At 49.3% G+C, this 17611-nt stretch overlaps 2 protein-coding genes across 5 annotated transcripts in view; both read left to right on the top strand.

The window, feature by feature from the left end:
• Positions 1 to 17611, top strand: part of SHISA4 (shisa family member 4) — a 429323-nt gene that overhangs the window by 240632 nt on the left and 171080 nt on the right. The window lies entirely within an intron of this gene.
• The window catches only part of NAV1 (neuron navigator 1), a 278022-nt gene that overhangs the window by 165264 nt on the left and 95147 nt on the right, over positions 1 to 17611 (top strand). For all 4 annotated transcript variants that reach the window (XM_050762167.1, XM_050762159.1, XM_050762177.1 and 1 more), the window contains 2 exons: positions 6925 to 7027; positions 12456 to 12821. In XM_050762167.1, the coding sequence (XP_050618124.1) occupies positions 6925 to 7027; positions 12456 to 12821 (469 nt within the window). The remainder of the gene's footprint in view (positions 1 to 6924; positions 7028 to 12455; positions 12822 to 17611) is intronic.

Here is a 17611-nt window from a genome sequence, read left to right as displayed (position 1 = left end):
AAGGTCACTGGATGCAAGAACCAGCAGAACCCTCCTACTCCAGCTCTGAGCAGCGGGTAGAGACCTGGAGTTTATCGTTAGACCAAGGGGTGCACTGAGGTGGGCCTGCAATGCTCTGCCTGGCTGGAGTTTGAAGGTTTATGTCCTTGAGTGGAGGAGAGAGAAATAAAAACGATTCCCAAAAACATTTGACTCATTGTAAGCACAAGATGATCATCAACAAATGCTGGTTGTGAGACAGGCAGATAAATGCCCACTGACCCAGGCTTCACCCTAGGGGTCTAACAGGGTCAGGAAGGAGTTTTTTCTTTCTCTTTTTGAGAGTTATTAAGAAGGGATGTGTGTGTGTGTGTGTGTGTGCGTGTGCGTGTTGTGTTGCTTATGTTGCTTAATCCTTGTTTCCAGACCATTTAGCCTAGCCTGGATTTGGGATCCAGTCCCAAACCATCCCACACGATGAATTTACATTGCAGTTCACCTCTTCTGGTGACACATCTCTGTGTGTTTCAACCCCAGCCCATAGCATGGAGTGCTGGTCGAAAGATCCCTGAGCCAAGAGTGATAGCTACCATGCCATTCACAACCTGGTGACACTGGGCAGGCCCCTCCCCTCTGGGCCTGAGGGATTATTGTTCCCCCACTGCCACCCCCAAAACCACCATGTACAAAATGAGATCCTTTCAAGCTCTGAAGTGCCATGACTTGAAAACGTTCTTTCTTTGGCTCACTTCCGTTCCTTCTATTGGTTCCCACCTCATCCAGCCACTCACAGCAGAAGCCAGTCTAGAAGTCAGGTGCAAACGCAGTCCTCTGTGGCCTCTGCCCTGGGCCAAACCACTAATGGGGGATCTGAAACATTGGTGGAAATAATTAAGATTTCAACAGGCAGTTATTGCAGTTTACTTAATTGCCAGACAATAATTAAAATTTTATAGAACTTGGGGAAATTTGACTGCCGGGTGATGGATTCCCGTGAGTCTCCTTCTTCCTGAACTTCTCTGAATTTTGGGGGGTTATTACCCTCAGTTGGAGGCTCTCCGCCTATTACTACATCAGATTTTAGACTGCAGGCCAGAGGGGGCCCCTGAGGTTCATGATACTCCACAGCTAAGATTGGCCCCAAGGGAACGGGTTTGAAGATATTGTATTGCCTCACAGAGTGGTAGTCAGGCCTGATGACACAGAAACAAGGTTTTGTTACTACCTCATCCACCCCTAACTCCAGGTATGAGTGAGGGTCTCACCTCGCCAAAGCAAGGTCCCAGAAGAGAATGTCGGGTCCATTGAGCCGCACCCTCCAGGGGTGTGCACCACCCATCAGGAAATGAAACAGACAAGGGGCCAGCCTCAGTGCCAGCCCGAGGGTGCACCCATTGTTCACCCACCTCTTTGTGCCTTCTGACAGATAAAAACCACCATTTATAGAGCACCTACTGTGTGCCAGGCACTGTACTATAAGCATGTTTGTGAATTAGCTCTTTAAGCCTCACAGCAATCCCACCAAGCGGGTATCGTTCCCTTTTCCCAGAGCAGGAAACTGCAGTGAGGTGAGATGGCTTGTTCGAACAAGCTGGGAAGGGGGCAGTCCCAGGACCTGAACCACAGGTCTTTCTGAATCTAAGGACCATGTTCGTGCCACTACATCACTGTCCCCATCTCTTGATGAGCAGTTTCATAGTCCTGCCCTCCTGGGGAAGCCTGATTTCCCTGTTCTGACACTGGGACAGAGAGAAAGACCCTTTTTACCTCATCCTCACAGTGCACCCTCGGCTGTCCTTTAAATTACTTCTCTTCCTCTAGCATCGTTTTAGTCTTCTTGCTTCTTCCCCATACAATGAGAGATATGTCCACAGAAATCTCTCCGTGCATATGTCTGCAGAATTGCAGAATTCTATGAGGGTTTCTGCAAACTACAGGCTGGACCACAAGTAGGTGTGTATATCTGGAGGCATGTGCATGTATTTTGAAACACCGTATTGTAGTGGAAAGAACAAGGGCTCTGGAGTCAAAAAGACTTGTGATCAGTCTCCTGGCTCAAATTAAATAACATGGAAAATGCCTCGTGTTGAACATTGAGTAGCTGGGCATTATTTGATTTGTGTGTGCATGCACCTGTCTGTCAAGTGTATTTGATTGCTAGTCCTTGCCCAAAAACCCTTGACATGGACAGTATGCTCTCTCTGTGGTCTTGTGTAAGAGCCAATAGTGTGTAGAAAGAAACACCATCCCGTTCTTCCGATGCCCCAGTGCATGCTGGGGCTATGCTGCTGTTTGTGGTGACTGTGAATTGCCATGGTGATGACTGAGTTGGGAGAGACTCTTGCATCTGTTCTGAGCCTGAGTAGCACACACATTCTCTCCCCAGTTGCTCCATTTTCAGGGAAAGGCTTGGAGGGGCAGCCCAGGATAACATCATGAGCTCCTCCCCATTGATCTTTGTCTCTCCCTGGGGCCTGCTAGGAGCCCTACCTGCCACCTTCCCCCCTCAAACCCTACTTGTCTCTCTGTCTCTCTCACACACACGTGCATGCATGCACACACACACACAGACACTCACACCACTCTTGCAGCTGGACCCTGTTCTGTAGGAGCTAAGACAGCACGCACTCCCAGGCCCCCAGAGTAAGTTTGGGAGGGTGGCATCCTGGCTGGTATCATGTGAAGGAGAACGCTGTACTCTACTAGGACCTGGCTAGAGGTGGGTTGGACTGGAGAGTACCTAGTTCTAGTTTGCACAAAGGTGCCACGTAAGATGGGAGTAGTCTGAGCACATCCTTCACTTAGGTGTACTGAGGAAGGGGATGGGCTACCAAGACTCCCTCTCCATCTTTGCCATGTCTGGACTCTGTTTTGTCCCCAGGCCTGTGCCACACCCAGAGCAAAACATTTGACAGAGACACATGGAAGCAGCCTCCAGGGCATCTCAACTTAGCCAATAAAACAAGACATTAGCCGGGCACGATGGCACACACCTGTAATCCCAGCACTTTGGGAGGCTGAGTCAGAAGGATCGCTTGAGCTTAGAAGTTCGAGACCAGCTTGGGCCACATGGCAAAACCCGTCTCTACTAAAAGTGCAAAAATTAGCCAGGTGTGATGGGGCGTGCCTGTAGTCCCAGCTACTCAGGTGACTAAGGTGGGAGAATCACTCAAACCCAGGGAAGGTGAGCCTGCAGTGAGCCGTGATCATGCCGCACCATCCTGGGAGACAGAGTGAAACCCTGTCTCAAGAAGAAAAAAAAAAGCCATTGAAGTTTTAGGTTACTTTTCTCATTATCACAGCGTATCATAAGCCCTAGATACCTTCACCTGATCCCTGATCCTCACCCTCCCAGGAGATGGTGAGAAAGGGGTGAAGCTTAGTTATGGGTTGGTGGTCAGAGGTGGGGTAAGGTGAAGATCAGGAATGGATAAGGGTTGACAGGTGAAGTAAATTCCCTCGGAAATGTAACTTACTCATGTGTTTAAGCTAAAATGTAAAAATTCACCTTCAGGGTCATGGGTGGGAATGTCAGCTTGGCCCCTCAACCTAGGCCCCTCTGCAGCCTCTGGAGCTCTGGAGGCCTTTCTTTTATATGCAAGTAAGTCCTCTTGGCCTGGGACTGTGTGCTGCACCACCACGGGAATGTGTCTGTCACCCAGGAATGTGGAGGAAGCCAGACTTACCAGGAACCCCAACCCTCCAGACCCACCCTGGGCTGAGCCTTGGAGAAGCAGAGCGGCATACCCACAATGGCCACCAGGGGCCACTGCTGGAGCAGAGGGAGCTGTAGGGTGCAGCCTCTGCAGGGCCCCTCTGGCCTGGGAGCAGAGACCAGATCCTGGTCACCCCCAAGGAAACCAAACCCTGCCCTAACCTCCTCCCCTGTATGCCCCAAATCTATACCCGTGGGGAAGCTGCCTGGAGTCCAGTGTTCTTCCAGTAGCATCTCTGTGGTCTCCAGCTAGTCCCTACTTCCTGGACCTCAGCCTCCCAGCTCTCCAGAGACAGCAGGATTGAGCGACTTTGAGGACCCTTGCGGTTTGGAGAGCCTGGGAGACTCTGAAGTAGTCCCACCACACTCTGCTGATGTGGAATTGAGGAAGAGGGCTAGCATAGAGGTCTTTGATGAAAGAGATATGGAGAAAGAGAGTCAAACCTGTGACCTAGATGTCTATGACTCCCATCTGGAGCATCTGGGGCATTAGGCAATGCAGCGTGACTCTCCTGAGGCTACTATGTGGTTTAAACATTTTTCCTTTAAAAAAAAAAAAAAAAAGACGTTTTCCTAATGTGACATGTATGTATCCCTTTACTTTTTTTCATGGGTTTTTGGAAATTAAAAAAAAACTGTGGTAGCATCCATTCTTGAAATGTTCACTAAGCATCTTCTTCTTTGTTTTTTTTTTTTTTTTTTTTTTTGTTGTTGTTTTGAAACTGAGTCTCACTCTATTGCCCAGGCTGGAGTACAGTGGTGTGATCATAGTTCATTACAGTATTGAACTCTTGGGCTCAAGTGATCTTCCTGCCTCAGCCTCCCAAATAGCTAGTATTACAGGCATAAACCACCTGGCCAATTTTTTTTTTTTTTTTTTAAAATAGAGACAAGGTCTTCCTGTGTTGCCCAGGCTGATCTCAAACTCCTGGCCTGAAGCAATCCTCTGGCCTCAGCCTCCCACAGTGCTGGGATTACAGGCATGAGCCACTGCTCGAGACCTAAGGACCTTGTATACAACAGTTGCCATGCTTGATGCTACTAGTGCAGAGATGCCCTGTGATATGTCAAAACAAGTACGAGTTTCTTCCTGGGCTCAACTCTGCCTTGTGCTACATGCTAGGTGTGTGACCTTGGGCAGTTTACTTGTTCTGTCTGAGTCTCAGTTTTCTCATCTGTTAAATGGGGCAGTAGCACAAATCTCCCAGAAATGTTGCAAGAATTCAAGTAGATAATGCATGCAAAGGATCTGGCACACACGGAAGTCTCTGAGTAACTCTTGATCACCTTCCTCTTTGAGAATACACACCCCTTGGAGATGTGTGTGCCTGTCCCTCATCTCTGCCAAGCCCATAAAAAGCATCACCCTGGGCCAGTAACCCACACCTTGGCACCATGTTCTTAGTCCCCACATAGGCATTTTAGAACTCAATTTTATTTCTTGGCGAGTCTAAAAAATTGACCCTGTCTGTGTTTCACGCCAAGCCATCAATTAAAGCCATGGAGCAGCTTACAAGGTGACACTTGCCAGGATAAATAGGCATTGGCGGCCACAGAAGTGATGCCAGGACTGGGGATAGAGCTTAGGCCACTGGCATGGTGGCCTGCCATTTGTCCCTGATCCTTGCCACCAGCATGGAGGCCTGGATTCATGGTGCTGACCATGAGAGGATGGTGGGAGTGGAGAAGCTCCCCCTGGGAGGGGAAAGGAGGGATGGCTGGGCTTGGGTGTGGAGCTAGTTTTCAGAAAAGGTGCCCAAAAGCCTCTGGAGAGGGCAACGCAGGCTCCCTGCCCACCCCACCCAACCTCCCCTCCCTGACAAGACAGTCAAGCCGCCTGCCAGCCGGCCTGAGTTTAGTCTTGGGAGAATAAAACCTCTTAAAGAGATTCAGAAATGTTCCCTCTGGCAGCTAAAAGAACCTTACACTCCTGCGGAGTCTGTGGGCTGAGGAGGGACTTGAGGGGGCGTTTGGCCTCTGCAGCAGCGACAGAAGGCTTGGGGATGGAGGAGAAAAGGGAGTAGCCTGGAGAGCCAGAGTTCTGGGGTTTTCTCTGTTGTTTTGCCATCATCTTTCTGTCATTCCCTTACTCTCTCCTGCAGATTGTCTTTTAGGGAGGTACTGGGGGACTTGGTTCCATTCATGACTTTAGGTCCAAAAATGAAAGATAAGCCATGGGGCAGAGCCAGCTTCTCTTCATCATACTGTCTTCAGGCCCAGGGTGGTGCCTGATATGAAGTAAGTGCTTGATAAAGATTCACTGGATGGCCTGAAGGAAGGAAGGAGAACATTCTTTGAGTTCCTTCATGCTCAAGCACCTCTCAGTCATTTGGATGTTATTTTCACTCTGTTTGCTGTTGTAGATTCTCGTCTGTCCAGGCTAATATCTGGACAGCAGGGTTGAATAAAATGGCTCTTGGTCATCTGGGATTCTGAGGATTGGGTCACACCCGTGCATCCTCCTCACTCGGGATTGCACCACTTGTGTGAGGACTGCCCAGAGCTCAGTTCAAGCTCCAGAAAATGACTGCTCATCCCTCCTACCTCCCACCAGCCACCTGGCCTTTAGGGGGCTATATCTGAACTAACTTCCCGGGACCCCATAGAGCAACCCCAGATGTTACCAGTCCATGCCTGGGCTTAGGTGTGCCGAAGCCAGCTTGTACTGGTTCCCCAGAGCCGATTGTTAGCACCTCTTCCTAACACTGTGGTCAGTGACATCAGATTGGTGGACTGAAAGTGGCCATGATAGGAGGCTTTATACCATGGACATTGGCAAACACTATACATCAGTGTCCCCTTTCTCTGAGAGTCAGTTGTTAAACATTTACCAGCACGACCCTGGAGAGGCGGTTTCAGGCAGATGTTCTAGCTTATCTCAACCATGAGAAATCTTGCTCGAGACCTCTGCTGTGAGAAGCAGGGCCTCCCCAAAACAAAGCCAGAGGCAGAGGCAGTTACCTGGGGGCTCTGAAAGCAGTGCACAGACACAGAAACCCATGCCTGTACCCCCTGCCAGGGTCTGGGGTTCAGAGGGCTCAAGGGCACATGCCCAGGGCCTTTGAGAGGGCCCATTCTGTTGGTCGTCTTTGGGAAAGGGAGGAGGGAGGTGACTATCATGGCCCAGGCACTAGCCTCCTGGGGACATTGTCAATCTCCACTTCCTGACCCCCAGGATCCCGGCACTAAGTCCTCTTCACTCACCCAGCTCTTCCTTCTCTCCCTCCCAGACCCAGAGTCCCAGAGAAAGAGGACAGTGCAGAATGTCCTGGATCTCCGACAAAACCTGGAAGAGACCATGTCCAGCCTGCGGGGGTCCCAGGTGACTCACAGGTAAGCTCGAGCTGCGGAGACGGTCACGCCCTCTGCCTTCCTGGCTCTCCACCTCATTCTAGAGGGCAGGGCCCCCGGGTCCCTCCACACCTCTGTCAGGTCAGCCAGGTGGCCTGATGCGTGGAGCCACTGCGGAAGGAGGAGGAAATCCATTTATCTCAACAAGAGAAGCTTGGCTTTGTCTTCCATCTGCTTGTGCCTGAGCTTTTCATTTCATTTCAGCAAATCAGCTTGAAAATCACTAGTCTAGGAGCCAGGAAGTGGGAGCCATTACACAGCTCAATGTGTGATCTCTGATAGTCAATCTCCTTCCTTAGACCTCTGTCTCCTCAATCTGTCAAGAGAAGGTTTACTACATGCTGTCTTCCTGTTCCTGAGTCTCCATCAAACTAGGGTTCTAGAATCAGTTCCCTTTTCAACACCTGGATCTTTTCACTCTTGTGTCAATTAGGTGGCCCCTGGCCTCTTCTACCAGCCACTGAGGGAGGCTTGAGTGCTCAACGGGGCCCACACAGTGTCACCCAGCTCCTTGCCCTGTTAGGTGTGTCCCCCTAGCCCACTGCCTGCAGAGACCTCATAGCCTCCAGCTGCATGGGGCACTAGCCCTCCCACGGCACCTCTCTCTGGAGCAAAGTCCTGGCCACAGGCTCTGCTGTGACTCAGAATTTCCCTTGCTGGCTCCTTGGACTGCCCAGATGAGCTCATGCTGTCAGCTCCAAGTGGGGCAGAGGGCTGGGCTAAGCTCTGGGGACAGAGGGAGGGAGAACAGACCACCAGATTGGGAAATCATGGGGGGTGTGGGGCAGGAAGGCTGTGTGAGGGCTAGGAAGCCTCCCCAGTTAGACTGGAAGTAGACTCCTCTCCAACTCCTGGGGCCGGAAAATTGAGAGCAAAGTTGGGACACAGGGGCAGTGGTAAAGGACTTTTTTAACCCAGGGTGTGGCCATTTGGGATTCTGAGGATGGGAGCCCACCCATGGACATACTTACTTACCACCAATGACAAAGAACTCATTACTTTCCTTTTTTTATTTTTAACATGGGCTTTTTATTTTATTATTATTTTTAAAGATAGAGTCTTACTCTGTCGCCCACTGCCTCAGCCTCCCAAGTAGCTGGGATTACAGCTGTGTGCCATCACGCCCAGCTAATTTTTGTATTTTTCATAGAGATCGGGTTTCACCATGTTGGCCAGGCCAGTCTCGAACTCCTGGCCTCAAGTGGTCCACCTACCTTGGCCTCCCAACGTGCTGGGATTACAGGTGTGAGCCACCACACCCGGCCAACTCACTGCCTTTCAGTCACCCCAGTGCATTGTGGGATTGCAGTGACTCTGATGTGGAACTGCATTTAGTCTTCAGTAGCTTCCAGCCATTGGCTCTAGTTCTTCCTGCTTAGAAGACTCTTCTTCTCCTTCCTTGTACTACTCCTCCCCCTATCCCCAGCCCATGCCCTCATCTTGGACACTCAGCCCTTTACTCCCAGACATCTCGAATATTTTCAATGATAAGATAAAGCAAAACTCTCTGGGGATTACCTCTGCTCAGGCCAGCAGATCCCTGACTACTGAAAGGGAGGTGACCAAGTGGGGGCTCCAGGACCCCCTTACATCTGTCCCCTGCTGCCATCCCTCATAGCCCTAAGCCCCCAGCAGGAACCCAAGTGAAACAGGGGTCTGGCAGAGCTTGGCTTATCAGTTTAGGACCCAGCGGATGAAATCTTGGACATCTGCCTTTCCCCATCCAAGGAAATTGTTGGAACATCTCTCAGCACCAAGTCACCCACCAGCCTCATGCCAAAGAAGCCAGAAAGTGCTTAGTTGCTGAGAGGGTCACACCCCAAATGAATGACTCACAGGAGTGGGACAGAAGTAGCAGCTCCAGCCTCCTGGTGCCACTGACTCAGAGCAGCCAGCCCCCAGCCCCTCCGTTAAGCCGGACAGCTTGATCCTCGGCAGGCGCTATTTGTTTTCTGCTTCTAGTGGGAAAGGGGAGGCTTAAATCAAGCCTTTTGCATAATGCTGACTGGTTTAGGGGGAGAGTGTAAGGCCTCTGGCTTCTGCCTCCCTTTATAGGAAAGGAACCAAGAGCCCCGGAGCTGGTTTTTCTGTTTACTGTGGACCTAGAGCCACTTCCTCTCTTAGACTTTGGTTTATATTATTCGTGTTCCACACTGATGGCCAAAACAATGATTCCCTGACTTTTTATGGCTCTTTTTTTTTTTTTTTTTTTGAGACAGAGTCTCTGTCTCCCAGGCTAGCGTGCCTTGGCATGATCTCAGCTCACTGCAACCTTTGTCTCCCAGGTTCAAACGATTCTTCTGCCTCAGCCTCCCAAGTAGCTAGGACTACAGGCACGTGCCACCATGCCTGGCTAATTTTTGTATTTTTAGTAGAGACGGGGTTTCACCATGTTGGCCAGGCTGGTCTCGAATTCCTGACCTCAGGTGATCCACCTGCCTCAGCCTCCCAAAGTACTGGAATTACAGGCATGAGCCACCGCGCCCGACCGGCTCTTTTACTTTTTAAAGTGCTTTCTATCAATGAGCCCTTCCCTTAGCCCTGGAAGTAGGCAGGATATATACATACTCCCTGGGTTAGAGAATGAGGCTGGGGGCAGGGAGGCACCTGCCAGAGTCACACTGGCTGATGAGGGTGGGTTCTGTACTCAGCATGCTCAGAACCCATGCCAGCTGTGTGCCAGGCGCAGCGCTGGGCACTGGCTCCCCAGAACACACACAAGCTTTATCCTTGGAGCTTATAGTCTAGTGTGTGCTTCCTGCAAGGCTGTTTTCACCCAGGAACTCCCAGGATAACTAGATTCCATTCCTCTTCAGAAGCCTTTACTGCTGTGCTGCTTCCTCTATTTCTACTGGTTCATTTCCCCCAGCAAGGAAAGTCTGGGTCAGACTGTGACTGGAGAGGAAGTGCAACTGTGTCCTCCCCAGAGAGAGGCAAGCCTGAAGGGTGGGTGCAGGCTGGAATTCAAGAACTGAGGATCTGAGCTAGAATCCTCCTCACCAGCTTAGGTCTAGAGATGTCTAGAGATGTGTTTAGGGGAATTGAAAAAAAAAAAAAGAGAGAGCTGTGGAATAGGGGAAGAGGACTTTTAGTACAAAGAACTAAACAGGGGCAGGCCAGGAATAGAATTGAGGAACACAAATGCTGAGTGCAGCCCTCACTCCCACACCAGTGTATAACCATGGTGTAGGCTAACTACCCAAACCAGCTCCCCTGGAGACCTCCGCCACCCTCTCAGTATGGTTAGCATCATCCTCTTCCTCCCATGTCTCATCCCGTGGTCAAGGTCAGCTTGCTTTTATCAAGCACTTACTGCATAGGGCCCTGGCCTGAGTTTTCTGATGAGAACTTCCTTGCTTTTTATTTACACATCCATCGTGGGTTTGCTCCTCTTTGATTCATTCTTCAGCACCAGCTGCAGGCCAGGCGCCATGCAAAGTGCTGAAATACAGTCGTGAGTGAGCAAGGCAGGCAAAGTCACACCATCACCACAGTCTCTGGCTTTGGGGAATGTCCATTTCTGTCCAAGGAGATGTGATATCTAGATCCACGGTAATTAGAAGCCGAAACAAGACACTGTACAAGGCAGAGCTGCAGAACACAAAGGGGTTCCTAAAGGGCTGCCAGAAGCAAGGGGCAGTGGCTCACGCCAGTAACCCTAGCACTGTGGGAGGCCAAGGTAGGAGGATTGCTTGAGTTCAGGAGTTCGAGACCAGCCTGGACAACATGGCAAAATTCCATCTCTATAAAAAATACAAAAATTAGCAGGATGTGCTCATGTGTGCCTGTCATCCCTGCTACTTTGGGACTGAGGCAGGAGGCTCACTTGAGCTCAGGAGGTCAAGGCTGCAGTGAGCCGTGTTTGTACCACTACACTCCAGCCTAGGCAACAGAGTGAGACCCTGTCAAAAATAAATAAATAAGTAAAAAGAGTTGGCAGGGCCAGGAGGGGAGCGGCTGGGCATGGACCCGGTCAGGAAGCCCTCCAGAGGTTCAGAAGCAGCCGCCACTGATTGCCCTGCCCGGCCAGAGCCTCCGCCATCTTGCCCACAGGACTACTGCCAGGACCTCAGCACACTCAGTTTCAAGAGCGTTTGGATCCCTCAAGTGCTGCTGATCAGAAAATAAGACCATATTTTTTCAGGTCCAATAGAGACAACTTTGGAAATTTTTCTTTTTTTCAAGAAACTTGATAGAAATCAGAATGGAAAAATCAATGTCCCACTCCCATTCCAGCCCCCAAAGTGGCTAAGCAATGGATGTGTTCACAGACCAATGATCGCTTGGGTTCAGACAACTCATGTCCAGCCACAGATTGCCTCAGTTGCCCCAGCTTTCTTGGCCACCAAACCCCGTTTCACTTACTTAGTCCTGTCTGGCTTAAGTTAGGACAAGTTATGGAGACCCTGCCTAAGGCTGATTTAGGCTGACCCCACTGCTAGGCTAGGTGGAATTATGGGGCTCAGCCTGAACCCAAGTGCAAGCCACCCCTTCAGATTCCAGTTGTATTTCCTCTCTGCAGCCCCCCGGCTCCTATCTCCTTCCTTAGGCCCCCAGGCTCCCCTAGTCTCAGGCCATCCAGCACTAACCTGGGCATTGCTTCACTGGCCTGGTCTAGCAGGGCCTGAGGCTTGAGACTCTGGACATTCGGCTTCACCCACATGTCGGGTTCCCTGTGTCCTCTCCTTTGTCCAGTTAAGGCTGCCCTATTCTCTGGGGAGGCTCTACTTCCCCTGCTGCCCTAGGCCTGTGGCTTGGACCAGTCTTACTGGGGACCTGCCATACAGCCAAGATTCCCAAAACTTTTCCTATCCTCTGCACTCTACTTCAGCTTTCCTATATCTGATGTTTGGGAATCAGCTAGCCCTCAGCTAATTAATAGAAAAGAGATGATGGACACATCCTTAACAAAATGATCAAGGCCTTCTAAGCTCAAGTGACCAGTCTCTCCCACTTGCCCCTAGATCTGTTGCCCCCTTCCATATACCAGGCACTGTGTTCCATCTGTACATATGTGATCCTTACAACTCTGTAAGGTAGCTCTTATGCCGTTATCCTCATTGTACAGATGGGGAAACTGAAGCTTCAGTTAATTACTTTCCTTGAGCTCACTTACTAACAAATAGCAAAAAAGAATTCAAACCCAGGTCATATTATACAATCTAGGCTCTTAACAGTATACAGGATTGCTTCCCTAGCCACTTAAGATCATTTCCTTTGTCAAACAGATAACTTATTACAAAGGTAACACACAATCAGAGGCCTCATGGAGGAGGTGGAGCTTGGGCAGGTGGGGAGGAGGTGAGAGGGCCTGTAGGTGGAGGGGAGGCATTGCTGGGGTGCGTGTGAGGGGACAGAGCACACAGCGGCCGTGCCAAGGACTAAGTAGTGCCTTCTGCTCTCTGCCCAGCTCCCTGGAGACGACCTGCTATGACAGCGATGACGCCAACCCACGCAGCGTGTCCAGCCTCTCCAACCGCTCGTCCCCTCTCTCATGGCGCTACGGCCAGTCCAGTCCGCGGCTGCAGGCTGGTGACGCACCTTCTGTGGGTGGGAGCTGCCGCTCCGAGGGGACGCCCGCCTGGTACATGCACGGGGAGCGGGCCCACTACTCCCACACCATGCCCATGCGCAGCCCCAGCAAGCTCAGCCACATCTCCCGCCTGGAGCTGGTCGAGTCCCTGGACTCAGATGAGGTGGACCTCAAGTCCGGCTACATGAGCGACAGTGACCTCATGGGCAAGACCATGACGGAAGACGACGACATCACTACCGGGTAAGCGCAGGGCCTTCTTGGATGGCGCGGGGAGGATGGTGGAAAGACCACTGGGATGGGATGCCTTAAAAGTGGAGTGGAACCCAAAACAGGGGTTTTGGTTTGCTGTGCTGCGACGAAAGCACACAAAAGTGTGATGTGTACACTTTGTTATTGCCTCTGAAATTCGATGTGGTTTATTCTAGACTTGGGTGTGGTGTGGGCAGGGCCTACATCGGAGGAGCTGATTGGTCAATGAAGGCGCCTCCCTCTCATTGGTCTCTGTGGCTGTCATTCTGTCATCCTCCTCCCTGGCTCTTTGCCCTCAAGAAACTGGCTCAAAGAGCCTTGGAAAAGCGTTTTATTCCCAGCTCTTATGCGAACTCTGTGTAGACCCTGGACAACTATATCTGCTTTCCCATTTGCAAAAAAAAAAAAAAAAAAAAAAAAAAAAAAAGTATATTAACATCATATCTATCTACCTAAGAAGAGAAAATGAGAGCATGTAGGTGAAATCGCTAGTCAAACAGAGAGTAGCAGCAGTAGCTCCACTTCCTTTGCCAGGAGTTCCTAACTCCTCAGTTCCGTATCCGACCCCTGTGGTCCTCAGTCTCTGCTCCTTGGGTTTCTTCCTCTGCAAACCTTCTACCAATCATGCAACTTCCTAATCCCTACCCAGCATGTCAAACCCTTCTTTCCTGCCCTTTACCCTGCAGGGACCCTCATCTTCTTTCTTTTTCTGCCTTAATTGACAGAGTTGTGCCTGTGCCTTCCAACCTTGGAAGAGTTGGCCAGGACCTCAAGCCCCTAGCACTTCATTCTTGCTGTCCTCTCCTAGTCTGAGAGGATAGAAGAGAGGATAGGAAGAATGAAGTGCTGGGGGCTTAGGGGGATCCTGGCCCACTCTTCCAAGCCTGGAGACCGGAGAGAGGCAGTGGTTCTGGAAGCTTCTCTGGAGTACCTCTCAGCTGACTGCCTTCCACTCTCCCTTCTTGGTTTGCTGGTACCATCCTCCGCCAAGGGGCCATACAAGTAGCAGCAGTACCTCTTCCCTTCCTTCTCAGGGACTTAATATCTTACTGCCAGGGCCTGCCTCTCCCCAATAAAAATCTCAGACTTCAAGGGAGTGGAAAGTAGCCTCTCCTCGGAAAAGACAAGAGCCAAGCTCCAGGCCATCCACTGTTCCCCACCCCCATCTCCACCCTTGCGGAGAAACTTGGAGGGATCTGGTTAGGGCCTGTCCAGCTGATGAGGCTGCTCTGGAGCAAAACAACTGACGCATGAATGGAGTTGTTTACTGCCTGCTAAATCCCAGGGGCCAGCCCAACCTCACGCTCATGCTCAGATCCGCCAGCCTGGAGCTGAGACCAGAGAAAAGCAATGCAGTGCACAGGTCCTGAGCTCCTTCTGTGGTCAGAGGCCTGTGCTGGACAGGAAGGAGAGCCAAAGTGTGTGAGGAGCTGCTCCACACAGCCTCTGCCCTAGGAAGCTGCCAGGCACTGCCTGAGGAAGTGTCAGGTTGCTACCCTCCTCTGAGAATCCCAGAAAGGTGCGGAGGGTGGCACAAGCCCTGTGGGGCTGAGTCTTTAGAAAGTCCCCCATGTGTTAGAAGGACCATAGCCCCAGACCCTAGGGAGCTTCCAGACAGGTGAAGTGACAGGACCCCTGCCCAGCACAGCTCCCAGACTGATGGAGGTGACGGGACCCCTGCCCAGTACAGCTCCCAAACTGATGGAAACGAAACCCCTCTGAGAGCCCTTCACCCCACCAACCCACCTGATGGCCATGGCAGAAAATACCCCAAGTGTTGGAAGGTACAGGACTCCTGCTTGGAGACATCCCAGTCTGAGGAAGGTGGCAGGACTTCCGGCTCTTAACTAGCTGTATGAGCTTGAGCAAACTAGTTAACCTCCCCAGGCATTCTTTCATTTGTCTATCTGTCAAATGCAGATAATAGTAGAACTAATTTCAGGGCTATGATGAGGATTCAATGGGTTAATATATGTAAAGTACTTAGAATAATTCCTGGCTTATTGTAAATGCTCACTAAATGATAGCTATTATTTGCTGCTATTATTATTTTTGTTATTAGAGTGCCAGACTGATGGAGAGACACTATTCTTACCATCAGCTTTGTGTAGTCTGACCAGAGTCCTACTCACTCAGAATCAGCAGTGAAGACAGATCTAGTAGCAACTGGTCAGTCCCAGGGCATAGATAATAGGGTGTGGGGGCATGGAATGCAGGGGGAAAGGGTAGGAAAGACCCTCTTTATCCCCCCTCTAACATCCTTGTTTTATCCTCTTTCCTCTGGACAGTATGTGTGCTCCTGAATCCATTTTTTTAAAATTAGAGTTCACTGAGACTAGCATGGATAAGAACTTGCCTTCCCTGCACAGCCCCCAGCTATAGGCCCAGGGAAGCCTGGAGTTTGCATGGGGAACGCAGAATCAATTGTCATGACAATATCCATAAAGCAGACCTCACTGTATGCTGTGATGCTAGTTTACAAGATCATTTCACATGCATTTTTTATGGTCAACCTTCAGTTAGCAGTAACCCTTAACACGAGTTTGTTAACTTCCCTGCCAGGACTGTAAACATGGCCATCTGAGAAGTCAGAGTTGAAGGGAATCAACTTATAATCCCAGTAATTTAATGTAAACAGTCACTCCTCAATTATATGTTTTCATGGTTAAGTGGTGTTGTTGTTTTAATTAGTAACAAGGCAACCTGGATTCCAGCGACTCTTTAAGTGAACATGCAAACCTGAGCTGTCCTTGCTCAGCCTCCTGTTGGTCTTCTCATCCCCACTGTGGTTTCCATCTAGATGTTATAATTTAGAAAATGTCCTATTTCTTAAAAAACTGTTTCTCTAGTCATAAAAGGGATAGGACTATTCCCTGTAGGGATAGTTTCAGCGCTTCCCTCCTCAGCCATGCTGCGACACCCCTTCCCACCCGTCAGGCCTGCTGCAATTTACTTTTCTATCTCCCAAGAGCTCCCAGCACTGGGCCAGCAGAATAACTGATCTCTCCCCACTGGGTGACATAATCGGCTTCAAGCTATCCGAGCGAGCCATAAAAGATGACAGTAATTCTGGCGCTTTCTCCACACTCTGTTTATCTGTGGGGGGATCATCCATTTAAGGGTTCTTCCCAAGCCCCTGTTCAGTCTCAAGTCAGCTCTCCCTACTCCCTCCAGTGACCAGGCCCCTTTCAGGGTCATTAGTCAGCAAATCAAAGAAGGCAAATTCTTCCAACTGAAGTCAGCAAACTAGAAGGAAGAAAGTGACTCTGATGCTGCTGCCAGAATAATCATACATGTTTTTTAAAAAAGGATTTATTTTTTAAAATCATGGTAATATACATATAACATAAAATTTACCATTTTATGTTAACTATTTTAAAGTATACAGTTCAGTGGCATGCAGTACATTCACACTGCTGTGTAACCATCATCACGTCCATCTCCAGAACTCTGTCTTCTCCCCAAAGAGAAACTCTGTACCCATTAAACAGTAGCTTCCCTTTCCTCCTCCCTTCAGCTCCTGGCAGCCACCATTCTACTTTTTCTCTCTATGAATTTGACTACTCCAGGTAACCCATATAAGTGGAATCGTGCAGTCTTTGTTGTTGTTGTTGTTGTTTAATGACCGGCTTATTCACTTAGCATAATGTCATCAGGGAGCATTTATGTTGTAGCATTAGAATTTCATTCTTTTTTCAGGTTGAACTCTATTCTATTGTATGTATACACCACGTTTTGTTCACCCATTCATCTGTTCATGGGTTGTTACCACCTTTCGGCTATTGTGAAGAATGTTGCTCTGAACATTGGTGTCCAAATATTATTCAAGTCCCTGCTTTCAGTTCTTTTTGGGTATATACCTGGAAATGGAATTGCTGGATCATATGGTAATTCTATGTGTTTGGTTTCTTCGTTCGTTTGTTTTTTGTTTTTTTTTTGAGGAACCACCATACCATTTTCCACAATGGCTGCACCATTTGACATTTCTACCAGCAATGAATGAGGGTTCTAATTTCTCCACATTCTCCCCAACATTTACTATTTTCTGTTTTGTTTGTTTTTTATAATAGCCATCCTGGCCAGGCGTGGTGACTCACACCTGTAATCCCAGCATTTTGGGAGGCTGAGGCAGGCAGATCACTTGAGGCCAGGAGTTGGAGACCAGCCCGGCCAACATGGTGAAACTCCATCTCTACCAAAACTACAAAAACTAGCTGGCGTGGTGTTGTGTGCCTGTAATACCAGCTATTCGGGAGGCTGAGGCAGGAGAGTTGCCTTAATGCAGGAGGCGGATGTTGCAGTGAGTCAAGATCACACCACTGCACTCCAGCCTGGGTGACACTCTGACTCAAAAAAAAAAAAAGAAAAAACCCATCCTGATGGAGGTGAAGTGGTTATCTCATTGTGATTTTGATTTCTCTAGTGATTAGTAATATGGAACATCTTTATGTACTTGTTAGCTATTTGTATATCTTCTTCAGAGAGATATCTATTCAAGTCGTTTGCCCATTTTTAAATTGCATTGTTTATTTTCTTTTTGAGTGTTAAGAGTTCTTTATATATGCTAGATATGAACCTTGTATCAGATATATGATTTGGAGATTTTTTTTTATCCTGTGGGTTGGGTTTCCTTTTCATTCTGTAGAAGTATCTTTTGATGCACAAAAGCTTTTTATTTTGATGAAATTCAGTTTATCTATTTTTTCTTGTGTTGGCTGTGCTTTGGGTGTCATATCTAAGAAATCATTGCAAAATCTAATGCCACGCAGCTTTTCCCCTAT

This window comes from Macaca thibetana, chromosome 1 (genome assembly GCF_024542745.1).
Source record: "Macaca thibetana thibetana isolate TM-01 chromosome 1, ASM2454274v1, whole genome shotgun sequence".
In the NCBI taxonomy this organism is placed as follows: Eukaryota; Metazoa; Chordata; class Mammalia; order Primates; family Cercopithecidae; genus Macaca; species Macaca thibetana.
Note: the sequence above shows the minus strand (reverse complement) of the source record. Positions and strands in the feature narration are given on the sequence as shown.